Consider the following 19855-nt stretch of genomic DNA (forward strand, 5'->3'; position numbering starts at 1 on the left):
GCGTTTGACCATCCGTCTTGTTTGAAAAATTTATTAAATTTTTTAAAAAAATAGTCACACGTAAAGTATTATTCATGTTTCATCATGTAGTAATAATAAAAATATTAATCATAAAAAAATTCAAATAAGATGAAGAGTCAAAAATTCTAAAAAAAATACAGAAATTCGTTTATTTTGGGACAGAGATGGTATGCTCAAAGAGGCAAATATTATTTATTTGTAAATCCTTAATCTCATTAAATTCATATTAAACCTAATCATGCCATTCAAAAGATGAATAACCTCATTAAAATGGCTATCGGCAATCAAAAATAACTTATAACTAAACTTTATATATTTTCTTTAGCAATTTAAAAAAATTAAGCAAGATGAAAATAAATCCAAGGTCACCATTAGAATTATGTTTTTAAATTCAATTTTTTGTTTACTCTATAAGGCAAAGGGTAAATGATTACACATGGAGAACCATAACTTTCAGTTGCAACGACACCATTAGACACTAACACCATGTGTATACGACGTTAAGTGCTCCCCGTAAGAACATTCTTAAGTAACTCATCTAAATTTTATTATTTATGTTATCATTTGGATAAACATCCAAAGTAAATTCTCTATACCACTCCAACGAAATATCCATGTTATATGATCCATATATATTTTATTAATATTTTGTAACCATATTTTCTCATGTTATTATTGCTCTGTCATCTTATAATTGATGTTGAGAATGAGAAAGACGTTGATGCTATATTTTTTTATGATGGAAAATTTACTGGAACGCATTTTTCCCTTACATTATCTATTTTCAAGATGGATGATAGGCCAGATGATTTGTTGGGTTTGCTCTAACATAGCAAATCCTTGATCCTATTAAATTCATATTAAGTCTAATTGTGCTATTCAAAAGATGAACAACGTCATTGGGACAACCATCAACAACAAAAAATAATGACTTATATGTAAAACTTTATATATATGTCTCGATGATTGAAAAGCAAATGCCAAAAAGTAAAATACGGTAAAAAAAAACTAATTCCCAAGTGAAGTTCTAAAATTTAAAATTTTGATTACACTTATAAGCTCATGGGTAAACATGGGATACAAAGAAACCATCATTTTATTCTAAAGTGTACTTAGTCAAATGCCAACCTAAGGAATCATATGTAGAGAAACCATGATCACCAAAAGTTTGAATCTCATCTAAAACCCTAGACAAACCAATGCTCCTAGGAAATCATAGAATCTGGCCCTTTGTGGTTTGTAGGCAGAGATGATCCTAGATGGCATCCTGCAATCTGCTCTTTTCATGGGAGCCCCTCACTTTTCCCATTTTTTTGGCCGGCAAAAGGCTACAGAGAGGCAGGCAGGGCCTGGTACACTCTGCAATGCATCATCCCATCCATCTCATGATGTCCATCATTTTTCTCTCTTTTTATAAATCTCCCTTTTTTTCAACTTCTTTTCATCATTTAAAATCTCCTTTTTCTCCACACCCCAAGTGCAAATTATCCATTTTTTTAAAAAAAAGATTTAAAATTGGGGGGAAATTAAAAGGGGAGAGGAGTACATGATGAGGGGGTGGAGGTGGGCCCGGATGTCCAGATCCGATTGACCAAATCATTTGCACGGAGAATTACGGAAATGCCCCTGGATGACGTCACTGCCCACAGGCCTGATTTTTTCTTGCCTTTTCTCCTTCTCTTTGGCCTGACACTGTGTGGGCCCGGGCCCTTTTTCAGGCCTGCCTTCACGAAAACATCATCGACTCGTCCAGCTTTGCTCTTTTTTTTTCTTGTTCTTTTTAATATAATTTTTTGGGGGGAAACGATTAAAATAAAAGGTACCGATATACGTACGGTGGTGATGCGTGATGGCCTTTGGAGTTTGGAGGTGGTACAGTAGATTTAATAATGCTGATGCACATGCACCTTTTTTTTGTTTTTGTTTTTAATTTTTTTTTGCCGTGTCCGTGTAGTAACGTGCTCCCAATCAGCTATGGAATGTGGCAAATAGCTCTTGTAACAAATTCGGAGTCTTTGACTGAGCTAATAACTAGAAGTTTTCGAGGCTGATCTTTTATCTTCTTCTGTTTATAATCTAAAATTTAAATTTTATTATAGTTTATTTTCTAACCTTAACTTTTCATCACTCAGAACACATATATATAATTTCTATTTATGAATTATTCACAAATATATCGTTTGTCTTTTTCCTTAAATAAACAAACAATCACACCCTCGAGTTTTTGACCCTAAGCAAATGCTCAATGGATGGTTCTAAATATAGGATTTAGTAAAGTATATGGTGTAACTCATTCTGGAGTATCTTATGATTCACAATTAGGATTAGCTCCGTTGTTTTACTTGACCTTTTAGTCACATTTTCTCATCATTATTTTTTCAAAATGAATGTTTATAAAAACATTAAAACATAATTATGTAAAGGTATTTTCACAGTAAATTTATTATTATCATTTTATAGATCAATCATGTGCATATTCTAATTAATCTTACCTTTCAAAATCTAAGGATTTTTAGTATAATTGTTACATTTTTAATATTTTGGAATGTATGAGTATTAATATGTTAAAGTTTGACAGCATGTATTCTAAGGACATTATCTTTTTTTTATTTTGAACTGGCCAAATGAACCTATTTCGAGACAAAAGGAGTACTACTATTTGAAACAAAGGCAGTAATACGTCGGAACTAGAGTAACAAAATTTGTGAATGAAGTAGACACAGCACATTTAGGCTCATGGTACTTCATATGAATGTGAAAAACTAAATTGATGATAAAAGCAAATGTAATACATATATATCATGCTAGCAGCGTTGAAAACTTTCTTAACGGAAAATTTACTTCTAAAAAAACTCAAAACGTAATTGAAGTTCAAATTTGAACTTTAGATGCCATAACAACACTAGTCCATCTTTTTTAAGTTATAAGATGTTTTTGTATTTCGTAGATTCATCATAAACCAATGCATATATGCATGCATGTGTGTTGCAACATGTTATAGAAAATATCAAAATTAAGTCTTATTGACCAAATATGTTTAGTTGGTTAAAATAATATTACATGTGTGCTATTCCGTGTTTAAAAATAAAAAACTTTCATCTGAAAAAAACAAAAAAAATATCATGCTTAGAAAATTAAGTTGTAGAGCTACTAGAGCATGTTTAGTATTCATACATGTTCTAACGATATAATGACCCACATAACACTGGTGGTGACGGTCGACTTACACCATTATTAATGTTTTTTTATAATAGTATAGATATATCCAAGTTCATTAGGATAAATATAAATCTACGTAGATTCAAAACAAGAAACAGAGCTAATATTACACTAGCAAATCAAGATAATTAACTTCGATAGGTTTTAGAATAAAATTCCTATATCCCGTATACTATATCGTTAACACAGTTAGACCATACCGTGTGATAGTGCCAATTGCCATATCCAAAAAGGTAGAAAAAACAACAATAACACCACAGTGCCAGACTTGCAGTATCACTCGTCGGCAGGTTAAAAAAATGCATTACTGCCACGAGGTGGTAGGGCTTAGGCGGTGTAGAAAATTTTTAGGAGAAGTGTAACGTCAAAATGTTTGAACAAGAGTTTTTGGATACGAATGAAAAAACGAATTTCACGGCTAGCCTAGAAACCGCGTGATGAATATTTTGAGCCTAATTAATCCATCATTAGCATATGTTGATTACTGTAGCATTTATAGCTAATCATGAACTAATTAGGCTCAAAAGATTCGTCTCAAGATTTCTTTCGTAACTGTACAGTTAGTCTTTTGGTTTATCTATGTTTAATGCTTTATTTAGGTGTCAACAGATTCGATGGGATGTTTTTGAAAAAAAAATTTGGACTCAGCAATTAGCAACTCAGCACCTAACAATTCTCATCTCAGGCAAGTGAACAGTATGACAACAGTAGACAACAGAATCACCTTGTCAGATATAGACATATCTTCCTCACACTTGGAGTTAACTGGACCATCCATCCATAGCGGAAAGCAGGTTCCAGTTTGGCACTCCATGATCCACAGATCCACCTGTGGGTTGAAAAGATCACAAGTGAGTGAACATTGTTGACAAACCCTATGGATTTGATGTGAAAACTGATGTGATGCCCTCGCTGTTCAAATGAATCAGCTACGGGCAATAATATCTGGTAACTGTACCTCCTTAAAATCACATCAAGAAATTCTTGTTCAGAGGGGTTGCTAAAACAGTGCAGTACAATCCCCATCCATTTTCTTTACATCATATTGTTTCCTTGAGATAAAATCATGCCACATCACATGAAAATTGCAGCAAATAATCACAAAGGTTGTGTAAATCAAACTAAAATCAAACAAGTAACATATCCTGCTTCTTCCTCTGGCGGTCATGAGCCCAATAATAAAGAAAGAAGTGCACCCCTGAGTTGAATTGTACTATGCATTCATCTCATCCAGGCTTTAGGTGAATAATTGCCATCCCAGCATCTCATCAGTTTCTGTATTATCTTCTGCGTTTTGAGAGTATTTCAGCTAATCTCTGTTTTGCAGTTGTGAAACCTGTAGACTGGTTCCGAGAATGCCTCTTTCGTTTTCTTCTCCCCATTTTCTTGCCTGCTAAACGCTGGCGGCGTATCTCAGGATCTGCCCAACCCCTGCCCCACTCGGAGGATGTAGAGATAGGTTTTGGGTCATTCATTGCCAATAGAATAGCTGCATCAGGGTATGCATATAAACCTTCCTCTTCTGATTGCGAACTCAAAAAGTTCAGTCCGGCCTCTGTCAGCTCAGGGCACTGGATTAAAACACGAGGCTGCAAAGCAGATCCATCAATCAGTGGAGGGATAAAACGAAAATAATGTTGGAAACAAATAAGTAGCTTTTTCTCCAATCAATTCATTTTTGTCCTGGCTCTACTTGGCCAACCCTATTCAGGATCGTATGCCCTTTTAATAATGCAGTGAAGTCTCTGCTAACACCAGAAATGATGCAAATACAAGTGTGCTACACATACCATGTCATAAGGCCGTGGTATGTACAGTGGTTGCTTGGCATGGTTCAATAAGGCGCTAGGCGCTAGAGGGTTTGCAGGCTGGTGTCTAGTAGCGCTTTGGGGGGTGGGGGGGGGGGGGGGGGGGGGGGGGGGGGGGGCTAGTGGGCACCTAGGTACTGTTGAATTCCAAGCAATTAGTGAGCATATTATGTAAAACCTAGACAATACAACATTAAGATAGCAGCAGAAGAGTCCCCAAGGATAGTTAGCAATTACACCATCTAATTCCTAACTGGGTCAGCTACCCAGCGCCTAGCTCCTAATAGGCGAGCAGACTTTTAGAACATTGTGCTTGGCAATAGAACCCATCAACAGTCTAGTATATGTTTCCATTGTGAATGAAAGAAACACAGGCAAGATGGTTTTCTGAAAACTGACTGTAGTTCAGGTTTGTAATTAGTGGACATCTGATGGCAGTAATGAGCTAGTTTTGATGATTATTAAAAATCCATGATAGTTAACAGGCTACCTTTAGAATTTCAAATTTTGAAAAGTAGATATGTGATGGAAGATGCAATCCTGAAATAGTCCCATAGTTTCTGCTATTAAAGCAATCCTGTAGTTCATATATTATCTTTAAACATGGTATATAAATACGATGGACTTTCACTTAATTAATCAAGGAAATGATTTAACATAAAATACGTGTCTGATTCATATCACAGAAATATTTACTCACTACTTGGAAGTTGGATCCCAATATGCCCATCATTCAAATATGCCAAAAATACAAAGTGAGGTACATAACATGATTCACAACAAAAAGAAATGAAATAAGTAAATTGCTTACAGTTTCAGCAGCGTCATGTATGTATCCCTTGGCTTCTAATATACGAGCAAGGCCTTCCCACCATATTCTGTCGGTTGTGGCAAATCTAGGGAACTAGAAAAAATATTTAATCAAGATAACAGAATTGGAATATAGAATTGCTACATAGCAGCTATGGCTATAAGTTTGCAAAATGATAAGCAAGAGGCTAATCAATTACTTCTGTTGCTATCATGCAACATCTATCAGGCTATTTTGCAACCTTAAGAGTATAACTCCCTGCCTACTGCTCCAAATTCTATCAATCTCACAAATCGAAGATGGAAACACAAACCTTCTCCCTTATATAACTGACCACCACCCTGAAATTAGGAACCTCCCCAAACCTTCGCCTTCCAGATATACAACGGGGTATACTGCTGCAGCCCATATCTTCGGCTGGTTGTCCCTGGATCTATCAAGATTTACTTGAGGATGCAACAAAAATCTCACATGCAACAACTTATATTGTACAGCAAAAAATAAAAAAGCTCAATTTGCTTATCCCATAACAATTCCATATGCAGAGACATCTGACAGGAAGGGCACTGGAAATGAAAACAACCATGTAAAAGTAAAAGGGAAAAAATAGCATACGCAAAGTGTAACTTTTGCCAACCTATATCGTTAGTAGTAACAACAAAGCATTAAATAGCATATTTCCTCATGTTTTATATAGCAATCAATATCACTTGGATGTATGTCTCTTGCTCTCTTTTATGAGTTTACTAAGCAGGCAGCTGTAGACTGTACTTCAATTATATCATGAAAGTTTCTTTTCATCAATATCAAAAATTAGACCACACAACTTATATATACAGCAATGATGACCATAGTTATATTAATTATTCAAAGAAAATGGACATCCGCAGCATCATTACAAGCATGCAAGTAAAAACTCATTCAAAACCTAGAATAAATCAAAAGGCTAAAAAATATAAGCACTCAGATGATTTCAGAAATGAAGACATCGTCATTGCCTAGAATGCTTCCTCAACTACTTTGTTAAGAACTTGGCATCTACTTTCAATAAAATGAAAAGTGTGTTTTAACACAAAGAAGAAAACTCACTAGATCTCTAAAGATGGTTAAACAAAATAGGAAAACAAATTATACGTGTGAATATTGGTGAGTGGAAAAAATTTGATATGGACACATCCATTGCAGTTCAGTGCTAGTATATACCAAATTTATAAACTTACACTTTGAGCTTGGAGAACATTCATAAACACAACTGCTTCTTCCTTGAAATCATGCATTTGAGGAGGGCCATTAATACAGATGTCACACCTGAGGCAACAAGTTGGTTAAACTCATAAAACACTTGATGAGATAAATTGGAAATGGGATCATTAGAAATGGAAGTTCCAAAACGACCATTATTTTTGCCATCACATGGGAGCTCAGAGGTCATTATTACACAACATCTTTTAAATACTTACGGTACTAATGTCATACCATTAAGAAATTCAAATCAGATGGAACTATATAAAAAGAAGAAACATGGAGAAATTAGAGGAAAGTACATGTGACATCGATCAGGACCAAATTCCTCCCCGAAGTACTTTACTAATATTCTGGCTCTACATACTGAAGTGTTCAAAGCATAGCTGCAACACAGCAAATATACATAAACATTAATCAATATTAGTTCCCAAATATTTTAGCAAATAAATATGTTATGCAATTACCAGAATATGAATATATGGTTTATGATACATACTGAAAGCAATCACGTAGCATTCTGTATGCTGCTTTTGTCTGTTCCCCACTTCTTTTATTAGGAAGGAGTGTTGGTGCTCTCATAAGGTTACAATACAGAGCTGCAGGTATAACATATAGATGTCTCAAAAGAAAAACAAATGACATGGTGAGGGGGAAAATGAAAAAAAAAAGCAAGGCACAATAATTATTCATAAAAGTAGTGCATAATACTACATTACTACAGCCTTTGGTTTGTCAGATGACTTTGAATAAGAAGACTGCAGCAGGAGATTTTTACCATGAAGGGAATAGTTGGGTGATAAGATGTTAGCGAAACTGAACTACAACATGTCAACATCCCAACATCTACTAGTTGGCCTTTTTAACTGTTCAACATTTAGAGTTTATCATAGCGATCTTGACCAGATTTTATGGTACACTAGAACCAGCACCAAGGCAAATAGGTAATGATACAGATATCCTTTGCTTAGCAGGTAAGATGATGCCTAAAGACTTCATTAGTATCAGTTGCAGACAAGCTTAATACAAATAAAATGATCGAAGAACTCGTCAGTATCATCGCAGGAGGCAAGATGATGCCTGAAGACTTCATCAGTATTAGTTGCAGACAAGCATAATGATACAAGTAAAACCTTCAATCATTTTCTTTACTAAGTCCAAAAGTGCGCTTAGCAGCATTACAAGGTAGAATTGGCAACGGATCCTCTGACTTAACTGCATGTACTTACACGTGGGCCCCACTTTGCTATGGTCCACACGTCAGTGGCAGAGCTGCTCATGCATTTACGTCCCCAGTAGAATATAGCAAGTATGAAATATGGAGTATAACAACTCACTGCAATCTGCCAACTTCCCATCTCTACCAGCACGACCAGCTTCTTGATAATATGCTTCCAAACTCTGCATCAATCAAGTATGGAACAGTAAAACCCACACAAACAAAGCATAAACAGAGTTTAAACAGAGGAAGCTCAAGTGTGTGAATATGTTCGCCTTCAACACAGTCAGAGCAAGGCATAAGAGAGCTTTCTATGTAGTTTTGTGAAAGAACCACTAAAGGCTAAACCAACCTGCGGGAAACCATAGTGAATAATTCTCCTGACATTTGATTTGTCAATTCCCATGCCAAATGCTATGGTAGCTACCACAACCTATATAAAGAGGATAAGGTCATTAGAGTTGGGTGAAAGGCTTGAAGGATTCACAAAGAGATGGAGCTATGAAGAAAGCATAGACAACTTGTACATAAATGAATTTGAATGGTACACATTGAGTTTGTTTTGGAGCATCCTACAGTCATCGATCCAAAATTTGTATGATACTAACAAATGGAAATGTGGAAAATCACCTTGTTGGCTGGGCTGTTAAAAAACTTAAAATGTTTCAGAGCTCAAATACAACGGATTAACCTGTATAACCATGGAAAATATACTAGACACTAAGATTTTGAAGATTTCTAGACAGAAATTATGTTACTGTGGAAGTACATCTGACTGTGACTAGTTCCAATATTGTCACTTGTTCATGCATATTGTTTTCTAACTAAACTTGTAAATCATCATATGAGCACATGGAAATTGCACCTAGCAATGGCAAGATATAGGCTGGCAAGTGAAACAAGTAACTATTACCTCCAAGGCATTGCAATGGAACTGTTCATGCACCTGCCTCAAATGTGATTTAGGCATCTGAAAAAGGTGTGAGATAGCTTAAAACAAGATTCAGGACTGTGAATAGCAATTAAGAGAAAAATCCAACCAAATGTGTTGCAAGTTACAAAAGGCTATTTGGTTCGAGAGAATTAGCACATATGAGGAAACGGGGCCCTGCTGATTGAGTATTGTTTGCCACACAAATCAAGCAAAGACGATTACCTTTGCATTATATGCAGCAGCTCTGAGACCGGTTTTGCACAAATAGTTCGCTAGCTCCACAGTCTGCTTCCTTGTGGGTACATAAACAATTGTAGGGCCTTGATCAACAATTTCTGAGGAACTGGAACTAGTTTTGTTGGATTGAGAAGAAGATGCAAAGTTCTCAGGCTGTGTGCACTCGAGGAACTCTCCACATGTAACTACAAGAGAAACATATCAGATAGATACATGAAATTACAGAAATACAGTCTTAAAAACACTGTTATCACATATCCTCCAGATGTTTCAATAGCCAGATTATGTTCAAATATGAGTTTCATCAAAGAAACTTAAATCCCCAAAAGAATAATCACTTTTTCACAAGCATTGTAAACGACGAAACATCTATGTTCGAAAATAAGGAAGCCAGTACTTCTTTTCAGAATCAAGCTGACAATTTCCACTCAAAAGAAAATAGTCATGCAAAATAGTCCATTACCATCAAAATCATCTACTCCTGGATATACATCCAACTCATTTTCAGCATTCTCATTTCTCAAGGGCATGCCAACTTTAGTTTTATCAAAATTATTATCTACATGGCTCGTGGAGTCAACATATGTATCTTCGTCATCTGACATAGTATCATCTGGAGACTCATATGAACTACTCTCAGAATCAGGGTTGATTTCATGAAGAGCTTTCTGTTTCTTCCCCATAAAATTCCTTGAATTGCTATATGTATCTATAAGTTCTCGGAAGTCCTTTCCATACGCGGAGGCTGAGGTTCTACTGTGCTTTACCTGTAACCAGAAACAGAAGGGAGGGAGAGGGGGTAAGGACTAAGAAGCCCAGTTTTAACACAGTGGCATAAGATAATCAGTAGGTAATTCTGGAACACTTCTCAAATTGTGTCTAAGTATGAAATTTTAGTAAGGCAATCCATCAAAAAATAACAAAGTAAAGCAGCTTGGAAGCTTGTTTGTGTAGCTTCAGACAGATTATTTCATGTTCACATGATATACTAGTCCAAACTACAACTTCAATTCAAGGAAAGCGAAGTGTTCATATCTTGATACACCATTTAATGAAATGTGCACCCCAGGGGCCTATCTAGTTGCAAGGAGGCATCTATTTACAGAATGTAATGGAATACCTGCCAGTTAAACCATCCAACATACTTGCACACAGCTTAATTGTTAGGAAGGGAAAATAATTTAAACCTTTTACAATTTAATGCAGCATATCAGAATGTAATGTTCTTAACTTGCTTTTATCACATCCTCTAGCAAGAACATAAAAAGGAGAAACCAACAGAACAAATTCAGAAATCAGGTTTGACTTACAGTGAATCGGAGATTAGGCCGGAAAAAAGATGTCAAGACAATCACAGTATGCTCAGACATTTTCAACGACTTGATAATGTCTGCTCTTACAGGAATGGTAGCAGTAGCAGTCAATGCCATCAAAGGAATATCATGCTCTAAGAACTTCAATTTGCTGGAACTGAAATTTTCTCGGAGAACAGACAATTTCCTGTTTGTGGAAATTAAGGTAGAGATTGAAAATGTTGCAAGAAAATTGTATGATTTTTTTTCTAAAAAATAGGGCAGACATGTATTTGTAAGTACCAAGTGGAATACTCCCTTTGTTTCAGATTATAAGATGTTTTGGTTTTCCTTAGATTCATCCATAAACCAATGTATATGCCCAAATTCGTTAGTATTCATATGAATTTAGGGAAAACAAAAACATTTTATAACTTGAAGCGGAGGTAATATGGGCCCGTTTGGCACAGCTCCAGCTCCCAACTCCAACTTAACTAGAGCTGGAGTTATGCCAAACGGTATAAATTCTAATTTTTTTAGAGCAGAGTTAATAGAGCTGCTCCTGAAAAATGAACTACAGGGGTGGAGCTGGGTTTTTACTGCTCCACAACTCCACTCCACGTCAAAAGACCCACTACCCTTTATTATTTTATTGTAATTACTTGAATCTGCCACTCATGCTATTATATATTATTAGTAAATATTTATATTGTGTGTTAACTATCATATAGTATTTTATAACCATATAGTTGTGTTGTTGAAGTTCAAAAGAAAAATAATCGGTATTTAATTACATGAAAAGAAACATAATTAAATCATGGTTTAATCATGACTACACATAATCCGCAAAGCTATTATTGTCAATCTACTCCGTATTCTCTCTTTTAAGAGTTCTGGAGCAGACCAAGCTAGCCAAACAGTTTTGATCTGCTCTCTGGCTCCTACAGGAGCAGCTCTCACTGGAGTTGGAGTTTAGAGCTCTACCAAACAGGCCCTATATCTCAGTGCAGAGTCGCACATATAAATTGTATTTATTGTGGTGGAAAAACAATGTAAACAACGACTTGCACCTTCAGTGGAGGATATTGAACACAAGAGCAGACCTGTAGTCAGGTCGAAAATCATGGCCCCATTTAGAAACACAGTGAACCTCATCAATGGCAAAAAGTGCAATCCCTGGATTTTCTGCAAGTTTCTTCAATGGTTCCATAAGTCTACATGTAAACAAAATCCGAAAATAAGCACATCAATATGTAAATCCAAATCATCAGTCCAAAATCAGAATGATTACCTTAATGCTGTCTCAGGGCAAACATAAATAATCTTGTACTTGCCAGACATTGCTTTGCCCTCAACACGGCTATCAGGTTGCCCTGAACCAAGGAAGCATGCCGATATCCCATGCTTTGCAAGTTTCAGACACTGATCGTGCATTAGACTAATCAAGGGTGAAATCACCACCACAACCTTTGCAGTTAGAAGAGCCGGGATCTGAAAACAAAGGGATTTTCCTGCCAACACAGTCGTTCAACCCTCACTTATTTGACTTATCTGAGCAAAAGAAGGATGAAACTACTACTTGCATAAGAATGGAGGAACCTCCCAATTCATAAGATAAAGAGTAAAAATATTTTTTTAAAAAAATACCTGAGCCTGTTGCTGCTAGAACAAGACAATCCTTGTGAGCACACCAAGCATCCAAAGCTTCCTGTTGGAATCCTTTCACACAGGAAAATCCAAAGTGCTTCTGCAGAACAAGACTAATTTTGTCTCTGCGGTCAGACTCAGTTCTTGAATTAGCAAGCAAAACCTGAGATTCAGGCTTTAATGCAGAACACATATCATCACTGATTGGCACTCCAGGATCATTGGAAGCCACTAAATAGGGATACGATGTAATAGCTTTCTCACCACAAGATCCCTTCTCACAGCCAGTATTCGAGGCAAGATGATCAGTAATGCTCAACTGCTTTAATCTTCTCCTGCGATTAGCCAATTTATTCCCATCATCACTCGAGCGCGCTTCCATATTAGATGAGACAGAATGTCGGCCACTCGAGCACGCTTCCGCATTAGATGAGACAGAATGCCGGCCTTGTGATTCCCTACTCGGCTTCCTTCTCCCGTTGCCTGAATCACTCAACACAAACTCCAGCACATCGGCGCGGCGAGGGCCGACCACACCGATTGCTTGGCTGATCTTGTCGAACTCGAACCCCATGTCGAGCAACTCAGCAATGACACGGTCGGCGGACACATCACCTTCGGTTGCGCCGTCGTCCATCGATCCCAGAACCACCCCACCCCCACCAACCTCCTGACTCCTAAGCTTCCTCAGGCAACCTCACAGCTCGCTACTCTGAAGTTGAGAACTCGCCGCTAGAGCACCACACGTCCACACCGATAGCTAAAGCACGATACCCTAGACCAAAACCATTTTTGAGGAATCAATCAGCACGCCGAAATGGCGAAAGCACACGCCGTCGATCGATTCAGTTTCAAGCGATTCTAGGGGCGAGCGGTTGGATTGAATTGAATCGGATCGAACCAAACCTGCCCCTGGACGAGAAGGAATGGCGAGTCGTGCGAGGATACACCGGCCAAATTGGTCGCCCTACGCCACCTCTCGCCGCGCGCGCGGGCGCGGCTCCATCGGGGAGAGGCGGAGGAGGATGGCCGCCGGCGGCGAGGGTTTCGGTTGGTTTGGTTTTTGGTTTCGAATCGCGCGAGGGAAGGAGGAAGAAACCCCTCGATCGATCACTGACATATGGGACCACACTGGCAGTGGCTCGGTCCCTAGGTCTCTCACTGACATGTGGGACCAATTGGCGGCGGCTCGGTCCCTCGATCGCTCACTGACATGTGGGACCACACTGGCAGCGGCTCAGGTTCATCTGGACCGTGAGCGCCTGATCGGACGGTGGATGACGCGCCCGGCCACGTCCGTCACCGCCGCCGGCGCTCCGCTCCGGCGGTGAGGTGGCCGGCCGTTCTCTTCTCTATGCCCCCTCCGATTCTCGAGGAGGGAACGGGATGTGCTGCGTGCCGATCCCAACTTCCCCGGCGTTCCGGAGCAGGTACGGGGAGAGGAGCAAAACCGCCGCCGCCGCCGCCGTCGGTGGCGGCGATTAGCCCGCGGCGGCTCGTGGGGGTTCTCCCATTGCTGAACAGGCATGGATGCTTTCTGCCAAGAAAACCCAATGATCGTGGTGGGCATGGGTGCATTGGTGCTCTGAACTTCTGATACTTCTGATTGTTCAGAGTTCAGAACCGCAAAGCTGGTGGCTTCAGAGTTCAGGGTTCATCACATCCAGTTGCAATTTTCAGAGCTGCCTCACCTCTGAACTGCAACCTGAACTGAAGATTGAGTATTACGCATGGTCACAAACTCGAAATGCATATGGTTACTCACTACTTGTATGGATCTTCTTGACAAAAGAGAAAAAGAAAATCTCAGTTTGCCAACAACATTCAGGTACACTCTGACAGCTGCTAGGATGCATCCATGAGACATGCTAGAGAAGAAAAGATTCTTGCACCATGCAAAGAAACGCTTCTGCTTGCATCGCCAATCTTGAGAGAGAATCATTCACTCACATCGTTTGTGCAGCATAATTGCATATCCGTATAGCAGCAGCAGGAGGAGGTGGGAGGTGATGAATTTGATTCTCTTCCAGGTTTTCATGGACAGGGGAGGGCCTTCCCCTGCTGTCTGTCTTATCATTGTCCTCAATTCCCGCGGAGATAGCAGTTCATAGTACATCACCCTTTTTTCTCATGTAGGTGTGGCAAATTATGGACTTTGCATGTGATGCTGCTGTTGGGGTGCAATGCAACCCCCAGCCCATGCATGCATACATCTTCTGTTCATTCTTTTTTTTTTCTTTTTTTCAATGAAAAGCATGTAGCAATTCCGTTTGGTCCTATATATGCACTCCTTCTGGTCATATATATATATATTTGACGTTTAGGATCAATTCGGTCAAACTTTTAAAACTTTGGCCATTAATTTTGTATTATGGCACTACCTCGGGTTCCAAAATATTGGTGTTTCTGGCTATTAAAAAAAATACTTGTATCTTGTATTTTAGAATAGGGTGTAGTACTTTTGAGGCAGATATAGGTATAACATTTTGTTATTGAACTAACCATTTGGTAGAGTATTGATTGCCAAAATTTTAAAAGTTTGACAGAATCTTTCTAAACGTGAAATATTTATGACCGAAGGGCGTAACTTGCATCCTTCAGGTCTGCTTTGAAAGATGGACATTGAATAGTTTTTCCTATAAAAATTCATGTGTTCCAAACATGATAGTAAAAATATTTACTAGAACGTTGAATATTCAAACAAGACCAAGATAGTGAGAAGAAAAGGAGAATTACTACTGTGAATGCATTCTTGGGCATCTTGAGATGTGGGGAATAAGTACCTCATCAATACCATTCCCTGCCCCCAAAAAAAACAAAAAGAGAAAAAAGAAAAGAAAAGAAAACCAATAGAATTGTTCCCTTTTGCTCTGATGCTATGTAGTCATGTCCCTCCTCAGGGCCAAACATTTCCACTTTGTTCTGCCCCCTCTCTCTCATTGGTGACCTCTTTCACTCTCCCTCCAGCCCTCCACACTTGCACCAGCACTAGAGTACTAGACACTCTCATCTCACACTATATTCTCTCTTCTCCTCACTTCTTCCATTTCATCTCTCTCAGACTTTCCCTTTCTCTCTCTCTCTCTCTCTCTCTCTCTATCTCTATCTCTCTGTGTCTGTCTCCAGCCATGGCAGTAGCTGAAGAAGGTCCAGAGCCACTCAAGTATCAGGTAACTGGTTTAGGGTTCTTGTGATCTTGTTGGCAGATATGCAGGAGCACTGCTCATTCTTTTGCTTGTAGGAAGATGCTGATGGTGTTCTTTTTTGGCTTTGGTTTGTGCTCTTTTTCTGGTCCATTTTTTCCAGACTTTGGCTCTGAAGGTTAGCATCCACTGTGAGGGCTGCAAGAAGAAGGTCAAGAAGGTGCTACATAGCATAGAAGGTATAGATGGAGTAAAAACAAAACCAGAACTTTCAAATTTCTTAGCAAGTCTCTATCACTGCTACTTATTAGTATAATTTATTGGAAGTGCTACAAAACTTGAAGAGAGTGACTTTCATTACAGCTATAATTTTGTAACTGACAAATCATGGATGTATTCAGAGTTGAACTCATGTTTTATTTTTAGTGAAAATCTCATCTGTTTTTTCCCTAGCAAGATAAACATCTTCAAACCTGCATTTATGCACCTTGAATAAGCATGGCTCCTGATGTTTCTAACCCTAGAGAAATGTTTCAGTTCATACAACTTTCTTTTCATGTTTGCTTTTACCCATCGATAGTGCTCCTATTAAATTCGAACAGTTTGGTTACTATCAAACTAATGATAATTGTACGGAAAGCATCCCCTCAAGGATACCATTTTATTTGCAATCCTGCAGACCTGCACTGTTTCTCTTCAGAAAATTTAATTGTTTCATGTTCATCCCCTGTTCCCGGTTACAAATATGCTCACCACATAACTCTGCTCCCTATCTCAAACTATGTCCCAAACATACATGCTCATACAATGTTTTACTTTATTTGAATTGAAATGGTTGCATAATGTTTTATGGGTAAATTTTGAAAAAGAAAATCAAACTCTGCTCCCTATCTTAAATTTTGTCCAAACATAATGTTCATACAATGTTTACATTGTTTGGATTGAAATATTTTGAAGAAAAAAAGCAGTGAGATTTGTACTGATTTTGTTGCATAATGTTTTATGGGTAAATTTTGAAAAAGAAAATGAAACTCTGCTCCCTATCTTAAATTTTGTCCAAACATAATGTTCATACAATGTTTACATTGTTTGGATTGAAATATTTTGAAGAAAAAAAGCAGTGAGATTTGTACTGATTTGTACATGTCAGGTGTGTACAAGACGGACATAGACGTTCAGCACCAGAAGGTGGTGGTCATCGGCAATGTCTCCGTCGACACGCTCGTCAAGAAGCTCGTCAAGACAGGTAAGCACGCCGAGCCATGGCCGGAGCCCGCTCCTCCGTCGGCGGCGGCAGCCAACTCTCCCGGCGGTGGAGGAGGCGGCGGCGGGAAGAAGAAGAAAAAGAATAAGAACAAGAACAAGAATCCTCCGAACGGTCAGCCCGCCGAGCCGGCGCCGCCTGCTGCGACGGCGGAGGCCGGCGGCGGTGGCGGCATCCCTCCGGAGAGTCACGACCACGGTGGCTCGTGCGATGAGGCGTCCGACGACGAGGGCAACAAGCAGGAGGGCGGCGGCGGCGGCGGCGGTGGATCGCCGAGCAAGATGGGGGCCGGAGATGGGCAAGCCGGCAGCGCCGGTGGTGCGGTGGCGCCGTTTGCCATGACGCCGCACGGTAAGCAGCCCATCGCACCTCCCGCCAATGGCAATGGCGGCGGCGGCGGCAAGAAGAAAGGAAAGAAAGGCGGAGGCGGCAGCGGCAACGGCAACGGCAATGCCAATGCCACCGGAGACGGCGGCGCCGGCGCAGCAGTGGAGGTAAGCCCGCACGACGCGCCGACGAAACCAGCACCCGGCAGCAGCAACGGCGTCGTAGACGCCGCCGCCGTCTACCCGCCGGCGATAACGCCGATGGGCTACCCGGGGTCGTACTACGCCGCCGCCGGCGGCGGGCACGTGCCGCCGCCGTACGTCATGAGCTACAGCACGGCGCACCCGCTCCGGAGCAGCGCCTACTACCACCCGATGGTCGGCGCGGCGTACGGCGGCGGCGGCTACCTCTACTCGACGGCGGCGCCGTCGCCGGCGTCGTCGTACTACATGTTCAGCGAGGAGAACGCCAACGCATGCAGCGTCATGTGATGTGAGGGGATTAATCATTTCATTAATTAAGAAATGTCATGCTTAATTGTGTTAATTAATTAAGCATATCATTTGCTAGAAATATCATCCTCTTTGTAAGCTGCATCTTACTTTTTTTTTGTGTGTTGGACAAAAGATATATTAATTTAGATGTCATGATGTACAATTTATATTTTTGTAGTGATAATGTAGCTGAAAATAAGTGAATGGTCCTAATAAGTGGCACTAAAGAGTGTCAACGTTTCATTGCTACATCAAATTTTGGTACAATTAACACACTAAGCATGATTAAATCACTTTGTTTTATGTTTTCACATACCTCTGTTTTATGTAAAGGGGGAACATGTATATAAACTGAAAATAAACATATTCATTTACAAAGGAAATGAAATAAGAAATTTTACCACTGGATGTATAGCCAATGTATGTAGGGCAATATAAATGCATTTTCTATCATTGGCAACTTGCAAGAACAACTTTTTTAAATTGAACAAAAACGGAATATTCTTTTTTCTAGAATATATATATATTTGATAGATGCAAGAAGAATGTCAACTGCTACCCTATGATCTATTGAGATTGAGAGCAGTCCCAAGAAACAACATATTACATTAATTCATCTAAAATAGAATACCATTGCAAGCAGAGACAAGAAATTTTCGCAAATATACGAAACATGTCTCAACATGAGGCCAAGTTAAAAAGGTTCTTTGAGCTTACCTTTAGTGCAGACTTTAATGATCTCAATTTGAACTGTATTTGGGGGTCAATTTTTTTAGTCAAACTGCAGGTTGCATGAAAAGAATAAATCATCAACAACTTAGAATAAGTTCAACAGTATAGCCAGTCGTTGGCTCTAAGTTATCTATAGCCAAGTTAATAACCAATTCATATAATAGTTACCTATAAACATATACTACACAATTAATATCTGAGTCCACTTATCATACATACATGTGTCTTGGAGTACGTGTTGCAGCTGGCTATAAAGCTATAGCTCACTGCTCTTCTCTCCTCTCTTTTCTTCTTAAAATATATTTATAACTGGCTTATAGTTTGCTATTGTACCTGCTCTTAGGGGGTTGATTGTTTAACTTTTTAGAGGGAAAAGCTAAATGACATATTTACAAATTAGAAATAATTTATGAATAAAATTTTATATATGTGTTATTAGCGATCTAAAAGCTAAGATGAAAAATAAACTATAGTGAAAAAACTCCCAAAATTAACAAAAATTTGAGTTTAAAATTTAAATTTGGCTTATCAATATAAGTAGACGCGAAAAGACGGCTGTAATTTTTGGATTAGATTAGCATAAAAGTGGCGCCTGGAAAGGAACTTTTGCAACCATTAATGGACTTAGAGCAGCTAACCAGAATCACCATTTTTAATTTTGATAGAAAAGCCAATACAGACCTTTCAAATATGCATGGCTTACTTTGAGAAGATAAAAATAAACAACATTTGTACGGGCATAATCTACGTGCTTAGAACGGATACTATAAAATAGTGAACCTTAAAAGAATGGACTGATTGGGGATGCAAATTAACAATGTATTGCTAAGAGAAAAACTAATGCAGAATCAACTGATAGGACCTAACTCCAACTTCACTTGTTTAATTAGTCAAATCAAGGCCCATAAGATCTTCATGGCACTAAGCTTAGAAAGAAAGTGATTTATTGCTTTCCACTGAGTTTCTACAAAAAAAGGTTATGTTTCTTTGCCAAATAACTGTAATATAGTTTTCATATTTTACAAACATAGGAATACAATACATACCTCTCTTGTTTCAGAGAAAAATAAAATAAATCCAATGGGCTCTACCTTGAGTCCAGCTTTAACTGCACAACCCAATGTTGAGAAAGTTGACAAGATTCTTTGAGAAGAGAAAGCAACAAGGAGAAGATTTGTCCAGATCAGTTATCAATGTTCTTCCACCAGGGCAACACCAGTAACAAACAACACAAGAAGATCTCAATATATGGCCATGGTGGTACACTGGAGATCACAAATTTTAATACCAAAGAATGGAGCACTTCTCCATGACCATGAGAGGGTACACTCCCTTTTGTCCTTTGTTTCTTGCTTTCCTTTCAAGGGGTTCTTACTTTAATTGTTCTCTAACCACCTACTAAATATTGTACGCTTAAACTTGACTAGCCATTTGACCAAAAACAAGACATGTTGTGGACAGGACA

At 38.9% G+C, this 19855-nt stretch overlaps 2 protein-coding genes across 3 annotated transcripts; one reads left to right on the forward strand and one right to left on the reverse strand.

Annotated features, from left to right (window-relative positions):
• Positions 1-3811: 3811 nt before the first annotated feature.
• LOC102719384 (ATP-dependent DNA helicase Q-like SIM) lies at positions 3812-13472 on the reverse strand. 2 transcript variants are annotated; one of them, XM_015837843.2, is made up of 17 exons: positions 13337-13472; positions 12431-13205; positions 12075-12294; positions 11887-11997; positions 10802-10991; positions 9955-10258; positions 9477-9676; positions 9234-9290; positions 8673-8753; positions 8439-8502; positions 7601-7700; positions 7404-7487; positions 7080-7167; positions 6173-6292; positions 5860-5952; positions 4199-4829; positions 3812-4069 (listed from the first exon to the last, which is right to left on the reverse strand). In XM_015837843.2, exons 2-16 carry the CDS (start codon positions 13065-13067, stop codon positions 4521-4523), a joined length of 2658 nt encoding a protein of 885 aa, XP_015693329.1. In that variant the 5' UTR covers positions 13068-13205; positions 13337-13472; the 3' UTR covers positions 3812-4069; positions 4199-4520. The 2 variants fall into 2 exon arrangements, with proteins under 2 accessions (XP_015693329.1, XP_015693330.1); XM_015837844.2 differs by having other exon boundaries at positions 6173-6286; positions 13337-13471.
• A 1536-nt stretch (positions 13473-15008) lies between these two features.
• LOC102715760 (heavy metal-associated isoprenylated plant protein 35) lies at positions 15009-17924 on the forward strand. Its single transcript, XM_040524427.1, has 3 exons — positions 15009-15600; positions 15737-15812; positions 16724-17924. Exons 1-3 carry the CDS (start codon positions 15304-15306, stop codon positions 17653-17655), a joined length of 1305 nt encoding a protein of 434 aa, XP_040380361.1. The 5' UTR covers positions 15009-15303; the 3' UTR covers positions 17656-17924.
• The last annotated feature ends 1931 nt before the right edge of the window (positions 17925-19855 follow it).

This window comes from Oryza brachyantha, chromosome 5 (assembly GCF_000231095.2).
Source record: "Oryza brachyantha chromosome 5, ObraRS2, whole genome shotgun sequence".
Lineage (NCBI taxonomy): Eukaryota > Viridiplantae > Streptophyta > Magnoliopsida > Poales > Poaceae > Oryza > Oryza brachyantha.

What these genes read in the sequence shown, in the direction of transcription:
- LOC102719384 (XM_015837843.2), bottom strand. Translation starts at nt 13,067, where the DNA reads ATGGACGACGGCGCAACCGAAGGTGATGTGTCCGCCGACCGTGTCATT. An exon ending in TGCCCTGAGACAGCATTAAG is followed by an intron (nt 11,998 to 12,074) that starts GTAATCATTCTG and finishes GTTTACATGTAG; the next exon opens with ACTTATGGAACCATTGAAGA. An exon ending in CTGCTGCATATAATGCAAAG is followed by an intron (nt 9,291 to 9,476) that starts GTAATCGTCTTT and finishes CACCTTTTTCAG; the next exon opens with ATGCCTAAATCACATTTGAG.
- LOC102715760 (XM_040524427.1), top strand. Translation starts at nt 15,304, where the DNA reads ATGCTATGTAGTCATGTCCCTCCTCAGGGCCAAACATTTCCACTTTGT. An exon ending in CAGAGCCACTCAAGTATCAG is followed by an intron (nt 15,601 to 15,736) that starts GTAACTGGTTTA and finishes CATTTTTTCCAG; the next exon opens with ACTTTGGCTCTGAAGGTTAG. An exon ending in GGTGCTACATAGCATAGAAG is followed by an intron (nt 15,813 to 16,723) that starts GTATAGATGGAG and finishes TGTACATGTCAG; the next exon opens with GTGTGTACAAGACGGACATA.